The 14,217-nt window shown below is 37.9% G+C and overlaps 1 protein-coding gene across 1 annotated transcript; it reads right to left on the reverse strand.

Moving 5' to 3' along the window:
• Positions 1-2,673: 2,673 nt before the first annotated feature.
• LOC128505545 (histamine N-methyltransferase-like) lies at positions 2,674-13,777 on the reverse strand. The gene is made up of 7 exons (XM_053476048.1): positions 13,717-13,777; positions 7,459-7,606; positions 6,847-6,899; positions 6,656-6,763; positions 6,122-6,252; positions 3,457-3,550; positions 2,674-3,368 (listed from the first exon to the last, which is right to left on the reverse strand). The coding sequence occupies exons 2-7, from the start codon at positions 7,578-7,580 to the stop codon at positions 3,013-3,015; spliced, it is 864 nt and encodes a 287-aa protein (XP_053332023.1). The 5' UTR covers positions 7,581-7,606; positions 13,717-13,777; the 3' UTR covers positions 2,674-3,012.
• Positions 13,778-14,217: the final 440 nt, after the last annotated feature.

Below are 14,217 nucleotides of genomic sequence, written 5' to 3' on the forward strand. Positions count from 1 at the left end.
GCTGGGGCACAGCCCTCTAGGCACCAGAGGTACCTTGCGCCATGTCCATTAGTATTTTCATGCCTTAGTGCGTGTCGCAGGACCCGAAAAGCACAGGTAAACACAGATGACAGCAGACAATGTTATGCGGAATCTTGTGCTCTTTTTATTTTTATTTTCAGGCTCGACGTGAGCTCTTTGAAAAGTGAAGAGGGCCCTCTCAGTGCCTGGGGTTGCTCAGGATGAGGATGGAGGTAAGGTGCAGAAGATGCAGCTTCCGCGGATGGGCGATGTGACATCTTCCTTTTGTTGTGGCGTGCGGCACCGCAGACGAGCTAGGAAGGTTGCAGCAATGCAGGTTCTGCATTTCCACAGTGGCCTCCGTACTTCGCTTTTTCTTCGGCACAATCAAGTCTGAAGGGGGAGAGGATACAGGTGTTGGTATAGACATCAGTCGCATCCCTCTCACCATGTGCTTCAGCCTTTTATAGTGAGCCGCAGCCTGCGTGAGGGTAGGTAATTATGAATGGCCAGCCGTTGAGAGTTTTGGGGTCCCGCCCCTGAGTAGCTGTCTGTGGTGCTGAAGATGTGCTGTTTCCCTTTTGAGCAAAAAGCAATAGAGAAGTGTAGAGTCTGCTGTCACAGCAAGTTTTTTTTATATATACTTTAGATAAAAAGTTGTGCTGAATAAATGACTATACAGTAAATTACTTTCCTTCACCACAATGTATGTGTTTTTGCTGTTAATCACAGAGAAATATTTTTACCCTATTTTTCCTGAACATGTCTGACTAAATCTCCTACTTTTTAAGATTTTCTTCGATTAGGTGTCATTATAAGTCATTTATTGGGGTGCAAATGCACCCCAATAAATGGCTAACATTATAATTGGATAAGTTTAAGATAGAAGATGATTGAATGGATTTAAAGTAAATTGTGTAAAAAGACATTGGACAATGAATTTATTGAACATAAACAGCAATCATATGTTTGCTTGCAATGTTGTACTTTACTTGAAGGTGTCATATGTGTCATATATGCATCAAATGTAACACTTTTTGACACTTACATCTGGTATCATCAGCAAAGGAAAAAAATATTAATCTGTCAGCACATGCTTTGGAATTTGAGGTATTCTACGGTGACTTGTGATAAAATCTGAAGTGTATTCCTTCATTCATTCCAACTTGTAGCACAGTACAAATAGTAGAAAAAGAAACTTTTATCAAATTATGTACTTAAAGATAAACATGGTTAGACAATCTAATGTACAGTGGGGCATAAAAGTATTTAGTCAGCCACCAATTATGTAAGTTCTCCCGCTTAAAAAGATGAGAAAGGCCTGTTATTTTCATCATAGGTATACTGTAACTATGAGAGACAAAATAAAACAAAAAAATCCAGAAAATCATACTGTAGGATTTTTAATTAATTAATTGGTAAATTTCTTGGTAAAATAAGTATTTGGTCACCTACAAACAAGATTTTCCACAGACCTATAACTTCTTCTTTAAGAGGCTCCTCTGTCCTCCACAAACAGTCAAACTCCAAACCTTAAAACACTATGGCCAAGACCAAAGAGCTGTCAAAGGACACCAGAAACAAAATTGTAGACCTAGATCAGGCTTGGAAGACTGAATCTGCAATAGGTAAGCAGCTTGGTGTGAAGTAATCAACTGTTGGAGCAATTATTAGAAAATTGAAGACATACAGTACAAGACCACTGATACGCTCCCTCGATCTGGGACTCCATGCAAGACCTCACCAAAGCAAAAATCCCAGAACCACACAGGGGGGACCTAGTAAATGACCTGCAGAGAGCTGGGACCAAAGAAACAAAGGCTCCCATCAGTAACACACTGCGCCGCCAGGGACTCAAATCCTACAGTGCCCCCTGCTTAATCCAGTACATGTCCAGGCCCAGTTTGCTAGAGAGCATTTGGATGATCCAGAAGAGGATTAGGAGAATGTCATATGGTCAGATGAAACCAAAAAACAACTTCATGTTTGGAGGAGAAAAAATGCTGAGTTGCATCCAAAGAACACCATGCCTACTGTGAAGCATGGGGGTGGAAACATCATTCTTGGGGGCTGTTTTCCTGCAAAGGGTCCAGGACGACTTATCCGTATAAAGAAAAGAAACAATGGGGCCACGTATCGTGAGATTTTGCGTGAAAACCTCCTTTCATCAGCAAGGGCATTGAAGATGAAATGTGGCTGGGTTTTTCAGCATGACAAAGATTTCAAACACACCGCCCGGGCAACAAAGGAGTGGCTTCGTAAAAAGCATTTCAAGGTCCTGGAGTGGCCTAGCCAGTCTCCAGATTGCAACCCCATAGAAAATCTTTGAAGGGAGTTTGTGTTGCCCAGCGACAGCCTCAAAACATCACTGCTCTAGAGGAGATCTGCATGGAGGAATGGGCCAAAATACCAGCAACAGTGTGTGAAAACCTTGTAAAGACTTACAGAAAACGTTTGACCTCTGTCATTGCCAACAAAGGGTATATAACAAAGTATTGGGCTGAAATTTTGTTGTTGACCAAATACTTATTTTCCACCATAATGTGCAAATAAATTCTTTAAAAATCCCACAATGTGATTTTCTGGATTTTTTTTTCTTATTTTGTCTCTCATAGTTGAGGTATACCTATGATGAAAACTACAGGCCTCTCTCTTTAAGTGTAAGAACTTGTACAATTAGTGGCTGACTAAACACTTGTTTGCCCTACTGTATAAATTATTAACAACTGTTTATTAACATCGTATTCCTCATTATTTTAATGATTGTTAGACAACATTACATTTAGGTATTTGGCAAACACCCTTATCCAGAGTGTCTTACATTTTTTATCTCATCATACATCTGAGCAATTGAGGGTTAAGGGCCTTGGTCGAGGGCCCAACAAGCACAACCTGGTGGTCATAGGATTTGAACCTGGGACCATTCAACTATAGCCCACTGCCTTAACCACTGAGCTACCCCTGATCCCCAGACAAATATTTCTCGTCACGATGTATCTGATAATTTTGGACCTAAGCATCGATCAACAAAGCCTCAAGGCTACAATCGAACAGGATCCTGCCATTCACTTCTTGGCTGTTGTCTGGATGTTTAAGAAACTCCACCACTCCATCCTTCAGCTCTGGGGGAGCAGTCTTACTGAAATTAACAACCTCTGTCAGGATGTCCAGTATTTGCTCCCCTTTTTTATCTTCAGGTGTGAAACACTTGGTGATGTCCAATAGGACCGGTAACTTGTAGCTTTGGTAGGGGATTTTTTTAGAATTCAGAAAGCTCTTAAGTTCTCCAGTTGTAAGACACATGCTATTTCCATCCTGACGCAGCTCATCTTCGTAGGCGTAAAATAGTCTGGCCCATGCACTTTCCTCTGTGGAAGATATTGTGTGTTAACAAGGGTTACACTCAGTAACTCCACATCCTATGCCTCAATTTAAAATAAATCAGTGTATGCTTACCTGTGTTCACAATGACAAGGATTTTACCATCTTTCTTCAGTAAATTCCGGTAGAAGGAAAGCGTAGCCTCTGGATCCTTCACATAGTACAGCATCTATGAAAAACATTTGTTTTGCTGTTAATAGCTTCATAATTAATATATGGTTGACCACTGTAACATTTGTTAATGCTCATTTTAATATAAATAATCTCCATATTAAAAAAAATGACAGAGGAGTCATGGTTGGTCTAGGACATGTAACAACTCCATCTTCAAAGTCAGCTGCTTCATAAAGATAAAGAGATTGTATTATTATTGTAGTGATACAAGGAAATTATAATTAATAAACAAAAGATAATTGCAATAAAATATAAATATAACAATATACTTATACTGTATATACATATGATGCACACAAGTATGTGCAGTTAAACTTGGATCTCGGTGTAAACAGTGCAGTGCTAACGGAATTGTCAGAAATATGTGCCAGGAAGTATGGCACAAATAATAATAGTAAAAATACAGTCCTTTATGTAAAGTGTTCAGTGTATTAGCAGCAACTTGGGAAAGAAGGGCCCCTGTGACTTTTGCCACAAACAGCCAATGTTTGGGATGGGGTGAATCCTAAATGATGTTGCTATCCTCCTTGTGTAGACGGCTACCATAGACTATGTCCAGATTGGGGAGCATGCACCAATCACAGAATCCTCTATGCAGTCTTAAATATCTGAACTTGATCTCTCTGCTTCTCTGGAGTGCAACTGGTTTTCTACACTGTGACACAGTGACAGAGAATGCTTTCTATTGTGCTCCTGTGAAAATTCATCAAGAAGGAGTCAATTAAAATCAACAAATAGCATCCTAGCATATGTGTTGGGCTGCTGTAGTCAGGACAGGCTTTGTATGAAATGCAGATTATATCCTCCATTGATCTGTTCCCACGGTAGGCAAACTAGTGGCTGTCCAGATCTGTTGAAATGTTGACCTTGATGTGGGATAGGACAACCTCTTAAAGCACTTTATCCCAATTGGTGTCGGGGCAACTGGGCAATAGTCATTGAGATACCTGCCTGCTTTTTGGACATGGGGACAATGGGGGCTATCGCCTGCTGCAGGGAGAGGTTAAATATATTGGTAAACACCCCTAGTTGGTCAGCACATGACTTCAGTGTGTGGCCTTCCATCCTGTCTGGTGCTGCTGCTTGGTGATGTCAATCTTTCTCAAAGTGGATCTCACCTGATAGCATGAGTATATATTCCTCCTTGGATGGTGGTACAGTATTGTTTCTACTCTGCTGGTATGATTGTTAACACATGCAAATAACTGATTTGGGGCATCAGAAAGTGTGTTGTCATGGCTGGCATACTACTCCTGTAGTCTGTAATGGCTTTAATACCTCTTTATATGCTGCAGAATTGTTATGTGGCCCTCATTAATGGTTCTCTTCAGCCATTACTGTAAGCCAGCCACTCCCCTTACCTATAAGCGGCGTTTCTCCCGCTATGGTCGATCCCGATATGCATCCAGAGCTAGGTTAGCATTAGCTTGTGGTGAAATGTAAACAGCTGATAAGAATAGCAGTAAACTCTCTTGGTGTGTAAAAAGGTTTGCATTTTAAAGTCAGATATTTAATGTCACAGGAACAATGTGTCCTAATAATGTCTTTAGATGTACACCAGACCTTATTAACATATATACACACACTTCTTCATCTTTGTTCTTACTAGATACAGAAGTTCTATCTGCTCAGTAAATGTAGTGGCACGCTAACCCGATAGCCGCATTGGGGACAGCGCAATCAACTCTGTGATTACCATCTTGCAACTATCCATGCAATGAGAAGTAATGCTTAGTCCCTGCTTCTGCTTTCTTTTCCTATGCCACATCCAACGCTTCACAGGTGCGATGATGATCAGACTGCTGGGCTCTACGGTGTACAGAATCACCGGAGGGATGGAGTTTAGGTTTCCGAAGGCATAACCTTGACGTTAATTTCCGATTTTAAGCAGTTCAGCTCGCAGCTTGTAACCCATGACAGAGTGCTTGAGAAATAAACTTAGCACATTAAAAAACAAAAACAAAAAAAAAACACTGCTGTATGGCCGGGAGATCTGCTTTGTCTGCACAAAGCTGCTCTATCTTCACACCTTTGCATATCCAACCACATAACCATAAAAATGACTCCATCCTAAAGACCTCTGATCTGCAGAACACAACCAACTGGTAAAACTGTCCAAGTTAGAAGTGAAGCGTTTACGCCATGGCTGTACTGTAGGACTATTTTGAAAATGCAGCCACCTTGGAACTATTTTTATACGAGGTATATACTGCTCTGTTTAATGCACATGAGCTAACAACCATGATGGGTACTGCCATTCTGATTAACAAGGAAGGTGGACAAACCATCCTTCTCCCCTTCACTAAGACTCCTATTCTGAAACAGCTATGGCATCATGTGAACTCATGAGCTCTGGTTGAAATTTTAGACTTGAAGCCCTAAAATGAGAACCTGATCATACTCTTATGTGGCTTATATTACACAAAATGTTAAATATTAAACCCTGTGATTGGTTATTATCTTTCTCTAGTTGACACAGATGACATTCCAATATGACATAAAATTAATTAGCAACAAAATGAAAAGAACACTAAGACATACTCATACAGTATATGCATGTACAAACCTGAATCATGTTAATGAAATGCATCTTTTTATCAGAGCTTCTCTTCTTCCATTCATTCTCAAACTCCACTGCAGTCATTTTATTCCATCTGAAGGTGACATAATCAAAGCTGGGCATCTTCGAAATTGATTCTAGAAGAGAATTTTCCTGCATTAGTACATTCTGAAACATTGGGCGAGTTTTAGCCTGACTTTGGTTTGGGGTCTAAAGTATTAATTAAAAATGAATGGAAAAATGTACAGAAAGAAAATTTTCATAAAAAAAACATAATAAAGTATTTATAGAAATAAACTAAAACATGTATGAAAAAAAGACTACAACTATCAGTTTGCCCCTGATGAGCAAGCCGAAGTCAATTGTGGCAGGGAAACTCCCTGAGATGACAATAGAAAAAACCTTGAATGGAAAAAGACTCAACAGGAAACCCATCCTCGTTCGGGTGATATTGTAGATATTTTCATTGGCTTAAATGACATTTTGTACCGTCCACCCTAATTAAAGAACAATAAAGATAATTGTTTTTTTCATCTTTACCCCTATATTTGTTAAGCATGGCACTGCTGGGATCCACCACCTCATTCTCCACTTTGGCATCCGGATGCTTTTCATGCAGCACTTTAAGAATCTCCAGATCGAGCTCACCTTAAGAAAAATACCAGTTTTTAATACAGACAATGCAGATGAATGTATAGAATAATACTACTTAGCCTAATAAGCAGAACTACCTGATCCACTTCCCACTCCCATCACGTTCAGAGTGGGTTCTCCTGCTCCGATGCTGTACAAGGCAGACAGAGTGAGAGAAATATTTTTTAAAAATAAGAAAAACTAATAAAGTATTAGTGCATCAGCATATTGTTTTTAGTGAGTTTTTTACTGCTCATAAATGTTTGGCATATATATATATATATATATATATATATATATATATATATATATATATATATATATAGTGTGTTAGTGTTCTTAACAGAGTATATTAAACCTTACTAGCATACATAATACAGCTTTATCAAATGCATTATTACATGTACTGTAATAGTGATTTATGTAACCTTTAAGTATTTAAAGTAGTATTATAGTGCTTTAAAGCGCACATGGTATATTTTGGCCATCAGTATACAAATACAGCATTTTATGAGCATACGTTAGTATGCATAATTATGTTACATTGTTTGCATGTTGTATAATGTATTATTCATAATTGTGTTATAGCAAGTTATAGTGTATAAGTGTTTGTAACTGTTATAGAGTGAATTAGTGTTTGGAATAACACACTATAAAGTGTATTTATATTATTATAATGTTATAAAGCTGCAATTGTAGTGAGTGTGTACCTGGCCAGGATGTCCGGGAGAGTTGTATGGATGAAATTTTTAATAGACTGGTGTTCCGTGGAACTCGCCAAATACAACTCAAAGGTGTGCAGGTATATAGACTCAAATATTTCGTTCTCCATGTGTATTGTTTTGTTGTTTTTTCCTTCTGAAACACAGGAACATTGCACCTATCACCAAGGATTGCAGATTTTTTGCGCGCATCCAGCACGCAAAGAAGTGCAACCAGGAAGCATCAGTGCTGTTTTCATTGCCATTTAAAAAGGTGTGGGATAATAATACCACCAGGGCTGCTTCAAAACAGGTCACATAAATATCAACTAGTGCGCTAGAAAAACATGTAATGGAGGAAAATATGCTGGTACAACCTGGTACCCTCACTGAATCTTTTAGTAATCTTTTTTTTTTTTTTTACTAAGTCTTTAAGTCTAAAAGGTTCAGTGGTGGTATGCAGTACAGGAAAAAAAGGGGCAGCAAAAGTTAAAGCACAGTCAAAACTACTCACAAAGTACTTTTTAGCAGGTAAAACATCTGAAAACATATTGAAATCCTAAAAAATAACTTTGCAATTAAAAAAAGTAAATTACACAAGCTACATTTACTTAAAATTAGAAATATCAAGCATTTTTATACGCAGTAAAGGCTTTTGTTGATAATTACATACATTTTATGCAAAGAGTCAATATTTGCAGTGCTGACCCTTCCTTTTTAAGAACCCTGAAATTCGCCCTGGCATGCTGTCAATCAGCTTCTGGAACACATCCTGACTGATAGCAGCACATTCTTACATAATAGCTTGGAGTTTGTCAGAATTTGTGCTTTTTTTTTGTTTGTTTGTCTTGAGGATTGACCATGAGTTCTAAATGGGATTAAGGTCTGGGAGGTTTCCTGGCCATGGACCCAAAATTTTTATGTTTTGTACCCTGAGCCACTTACTTGTTACTTATGCCTTATGGCAAGGTGGTCCATCATGTTAAAAAACTGTTTTTAAATGGTTGGGAGAAGTTGCTTTCAAAGGATGCTTTTGTACCATACTTTATTCATGGCTGTGTTCTTAGGCAAAAACTTCCCCACACATGAATGGTTTCAAATCACTTTACTGTTTTCATGATACAGGATTGATGATAGTGCTCACTTTTTCTTCTCCAGAATTAATATCTGTCCTTCTCAAAACTTTTGGCCATGGTTGTACACAAAAAATAGTCATCTATTTAAATTAAAAAATTAATTGTATGGATGTCTTAAGGGGCATCCTTATTATGATTTAAACATTCCAAATAATTGATCACTAAAGATAAAGCTAATGGCAGATATGGTAAACAGAGAGAGTGGCAGGATTTAACTGGCAAAATTCAAGCTAACAGATTTAACATTTTAAGTTAGCCTTAATAACATGACATAACAAGGCTACAAGAATTAAGTGCATATCAAAATGCGCTATTGGTCGTCACAATCACAAAAAATGTTGTTCAAAAACATGCATATATTACTTTTAATATGAAAAATAACCAATAATATGAACTAGATATGGTTAGAATAACCATAAAAATAAAAAAAAATTCTAACATACACAAACTTGGTTCATTATTTTAAAAAGCATAGATTTGTTCCCTGCATGCAATATCCAAAAAGATGTTGAATTAATTGTGGAAATCAGTAAGTGTGGGGTAGAACGGTTGACTTATACATATGGAAATTGTGTTCTTTCGTTCTTTTAAACAAATTCACTGCCTAGCCTAAAAAAATATTAAATTATAATAATAATAAAAAACGTCACACACTCAGATTTCATTCAATCACCTTTAGCTTGCGGGATTACAGCACACAATGTGGTGGCCAGTTCATGTGTGAAAACAATTTTTCCTGCTCCCAGAACCACTCTTTCACAATCTGGACAATATCGGTGAATTTAGAGAAGAAAAGCTCCATAGATGTGATAAACTGGTCTTTCAGTACTTTCGCCTCGACAGCTGAATTAATTTTATTGCCACATAACGTTGCTGACTAGTGATGGGTCGTTCATGAACGATTCATTCAGTTCGTCAGTCTTTAATGTGACTCAGAAGAACAAGTATTTTTGAAGAATGATTTATTCATTTTCTTCTGGCTGTGTATGCGCAAAACATTGCAAAACCTCTGTGGGTTATGTACAGGAAACAGAACCAAGTAGTAACCTTTGAGTCTTTTGGTCCAAATAATTTGTTCTTTTGTCACGTGACTCCCATAGACGCTATGCAGAGCAGAACACAGGAAACAGAATTGAACGGTTCTCGACGAGTCTTCTAGTCCTGGTCGTTCATTCTTTTTTCACATTACTTCTATAGACGCTATGCGGTGCAATAGATTCAAAAGAACGAACCAAATGGACTAGAAGATATGAGAGGGGAGCGGCTCATTCTGTTTATCATAATATGTCCTTAGCTGCATTGTATGTTTTCATTACTGGGACTATAGCCAAAATTTGAGTAGGTAGACATGTTGGGGGTCTGAGAAATTACCATTTTATTTCTAATCAAAAGAACTAAATTTACATTTAGCAGACGCTCTTATCCAGAGCGACTTACATTTTTATCTCATTACACATCTGAGGGTTAAGGGCCTTGCTCAAGGGCCCAACAGTGGCAACTTGGTGGTTGTGGGGTTTGAACCTGGAATCTTCTGAACCGTAGTCCAACGCCTTAACCACTGAGCTACCCCTGACCTAAATGAACTAAATGTCTCAAAAAAACAAGTCACTAAAATTATTCAAACTTCCCTTTACTAGTCTGAGCAACTGAAGCAATTCCAGATCATACTACCGCATAATTTGACCTTTCTGAAATGACAACTTTTGAAAACATAAAAAAAAATTCAGTATACAGGGTGGGCCATTTATATGAATACACCTTAATAAAATGGGAATGGTTGGTGATATTAACTTCCTGTTTGTGGCACATTCGTATATATGTGAGGGGGGAAACTTTTCAAGATGGGTGGTGACCATGGTGGACATTTTGAAGTCGTCCATTTTGGGTCCAACTTTTGTTTTTTCAATAGGAAGAGGGTCATGTGACACATCAAACCAGGCCAGGGGTAGCTCAGTGGTTAAGGCATTGGACTACGGTTCGGAAGATCCCAGGTTCAAACCCCACAACCACCAAGTTGCCGCTGTTGGGTCCTTGAGCAAGGCCCTTAACCCTCAACTGCTCAGATGTATAATGAGATAAAAATGTAAGTCGCTCTGGATAAGAGCGTCTGCCAAATGCCTAAATGTAAACTTATTGGGAATTTCACAAAAGAAAAACAATGGTGTGCTTGGTTTTAACGTAACTTTATTCTTTCATAAGTTATTTATAAGTTTTTGACCATTTATAAAGCACTTATTAGCAGTTTGCTAACTGTAGCATGGGAGATGGGTGGTCTCGTAGGGTGTCTTGCATTGAAATCTGCTGCCATGACCCGGTTATTGCGTTCACCAGACATCAACACACAATTTCTATCCGCTCCTCACTTGTCATTAGTATGTAAACTGGTAATAACTGCTTTATAAGTTGTCAGAACCTTAAATAACTCATAAAGGATAAGGTTACGTTAAAACCAAGCACGCCATTGTTTTTCTTGTAAAATTAAAGTTTGTAAAAAAAGTTAGATGTGTCACATGACCCTCTTCCTATTGAAAAAACTAAAGTTGGATCCAAAATGGCCGACTTCAAAATGGCCACCATGGTATATATATATATATATATATATATATATATATATATATATATATATACACACAGTGGTGTAAAAATGTGATTGCCACCTTACTGATTTCGTTTTTTTTTTTGCATGTTTTTTACAATTAAAATTTTCGGATCATCAAAAAACTTGTATGTTAAAGATAACACAAGTAAACACATCATGCAGTTTTTATTAATTGGTGACACAAAATCCAAAACTACATAGCCCTGTGTGAAAAGTGTTTGCCCACTAAACCAATAACTGGTTGGGCCAGTTATTAGCAACAGCAACTGTTTGCAGTTTATAATAACTGGCCCAACCAGTTAGCAGTTAGCAGCAACAACTGCAATCAAGCATTTTCTATAACTTGCAATGAGTCAAGTTAGAAGGAATTATTATTATATTATCTTTGCAGAATTGTTGTAATTTAGCCACATTAAAGGGTTTTCAAGCATAAACCACATGCCACAGCATCCCAATTGGATTCAGGTCATGGCTTTGACTAAGCCACTCTCCAAAGTCTTCATTTTGTTTTTCTTTAGCCATTCAGAAGTGGACTTGCTGGTGTGCTTTGGATCATTGTCCTGCTGCACAACCCAAGTTGGCTTTAGCTTGATGTCACAAACAGATGGCTGGAAATTTTTCTTCAGGATATTTTGGTACACAGCAGAATGAATGGTTCCATTTATCACAGCAAGTATTCTAGGTCCTAAACCAGCAAAACAGCCCCATACCATCACACTAGCACCACCACCATATTTTACTGTTTGTATGATGTTCTTTTTCTAAAATGTGGTGTTACTTTTAAACCATACATAATGGGACGCACACCTTCCAAAAAAGTTTACCTTTGTTTGGTCAGTCCACAGAGTATTTTCCCAAAAGTCTTGGGAATCATCAAGATGTTTTCTGGCAAAACTGAGACGAGCCTTTATGTTCCTTTTGCTCAGCAGTGGTTTTCGTCTTGGAACTCTGCCATGCAAACCATTTTTGCCTTGTCTCTTTCTTATGGCGGAGTCATGAACACTCTTTTGTGACCTTTTGGATAAGTTGTTGTTTCACTCTTGGGGTAATTTTGGTCGACCGGCAACCCAATGGGAAGGTTTTCCACTGTTCCATGTTTTTGCCATTTGTAGATAATGGCTTTCACTTTGGTTCGCTGCAGTCCCAAAGCTTTAGAAATTGTTTTATAACCTTTTCCAGACTGATGGATCTCAATTATTTTCTTTCACATTTGCTTTTGAATTTCTTTGGATCTTGGCCTGATGTCTAGCTTTTGAGGATCTTTTGGTCCACTTCACTTTGTCAGGCAGGTCCTATTTAAGTGATTTCTTGATTACAAACAGGTGTGGAAGTAACCAGGCCTGGGTGTGGCTGGAAAAAATTGAACTCAGGTGTGATAAACCAGAGTTAAATTATGTTTGAACACGGGGGCAGAGGGGACTTTTTCACACAGGGCTATGTAGTTTTGGATTTAGGTTTCCCGTAATAATAAAAAAAATAAACTTTGTTTAAAAATTGCATGATGTGTTTACCCAGTAAAAATCATTATATACCAAGTAAATTGCACCAACGTGCTCTGTACAAACTTGTTACCCCTTACTTCACAATATTGTTGTGTACACTACTCATACATCTTGTACTGTTTATTGTGTATTGCACATACAGTCATACACAACTTTGTCTTTAGATGTTCCCCATCAAATCAAACAAAATTTTGATTTATGGTCTAAAACATATGCGACAAATCTTTTCCAGGAAGATCCAGTGTGTGTGTGTGTGTGTGTGTGTGTGTGTGTGTGTATGCAGGTTTACATTCCAACCAAGCAGGCGCCACACCTGATTCAACCTGTTTCAATAATTGTTCTTGGCTTTCAATGGATGTAGGTGTAGTTTCTACTTGTTTGGAATGAAAGTCTACACACACACACACACACACACACACACACACACACACACACACACACACAGATTTAAATAGGAGTAGTAGGTTTTCCAAATGCTCTTATATATTGGATGTGATAAAATTTTAACTAATGTTACCAGAGCTCTCCTTAACTTAAAGAAAAGTACCATTTTAAGTTTAGGATAGAGAACACAAGTCGTAGACACACAAATATGTTTGGTTGAAACTTGCTAGACCTTTTTAATAATATAAAATATGCCAAAACTCTTGCCTAAGCTCAGGATCACAGCTGAAATCCTTAAGGTGCCATCCTCTTTTGTCTGGCTCTAGGGTTGGATATAAGATAAATATGTGTAATATGTGCAATTGTTTTCGGCCATACCTCCTATATATTTCTGTATTTGTGATATTTTATTACATTTATGTTCTATAAAGTGCTGTTGGTGTTTCAATCACTGATAGCATGTACATTCTGCAAGAATAAGTCTAATAAAAATAAGCTGAATGTAAAAAGTGGACATCAAAGCTTGGTGTTCAAATAAACCCATGTATCATTTGTGAAGATTGTACAAATATAAGCACATACACACACACACACACATTTACTGTGAGAAATGATCTACATGGTAAAGTAAACACAAATGACTTACTTGTCTTCTTTTGCTTCTTGTTCTGTGGAAACACAACCTGTTGCAGAAGTATGTGTGTATAAAGGTGTAGCTCCACCCATGTTCATTCCATGGCACCTTTTATTTATAGGACTGGTTTTTTGACTGTGGTGGTAATCACGCCATTTAAGTAAGCAAATGTAAAAAAAAAAAAAAACGTTATGGTGCTGTTACAAGGAATGAATCATTAAGTATGAGTATAGTATAACTTAACAGCCAAGTGATTAGTACCCGGAGAAAACCCACCAAGCATGCAAACTCAACGCACACAGAGACGGGAATCGAGCCTGGCCGGGAATCGAACCCGGACCCTGGAGGTGCAAGGCGGTCATGTTAGATTATGCACTAGGCCAGGTTAGGACTAAGTTAGACTAAATTAACTTTAAAGCAAATAGCTAACATAGCTATAAATTACAAACGATAACTGACATCATTCTGTAGGCTACCAGCCTCTTAATATATAGTCCAGAAGAATAGTGTAAA

This window comes from Clarias gariepinus, chromosome 17 (assembly GCF_024256425.1).
Source record: "Clarias gariepinus isolate MV-2021 ecotype Netherlands chromosome 17, CGAR_prim_01v2, whole genome shotgun sequence".
Lineage (NCBI taxonomy): Eukaryota > Metazoa > Chordata > Actinopteri > Siluriformes > Clariidae > Clarias > Clarias gariepinus.

What these genes read in the sequence shown, in the direction of transcription:
- LOC128505545 (XM_053476048.1), bottom strand. Translation starts at nt 7,580, where the DNA reads ATGGAGAACGAAATATTTGAGTCTATATACCTGCACACCTTTGAGTTG. An exon ending in GGGAGTGGGAAGTGGATCAG is followed by an intron (nt 6,764 to 6,846) that starts GTAGTTCTGCTT and finishes ATTTTTCTTAAG; the next exon opens with GTGAGCTCGATCTGGAGATT. An exon ending in ATTTCATTAACATGATTCAG is followed by an intron (nt 3,551 to 6,121) that starts GTTTGTACATGC and finishes TGTTTTTCATAG; the next exon opens with ATGCTGTACTATGTGAAGGA.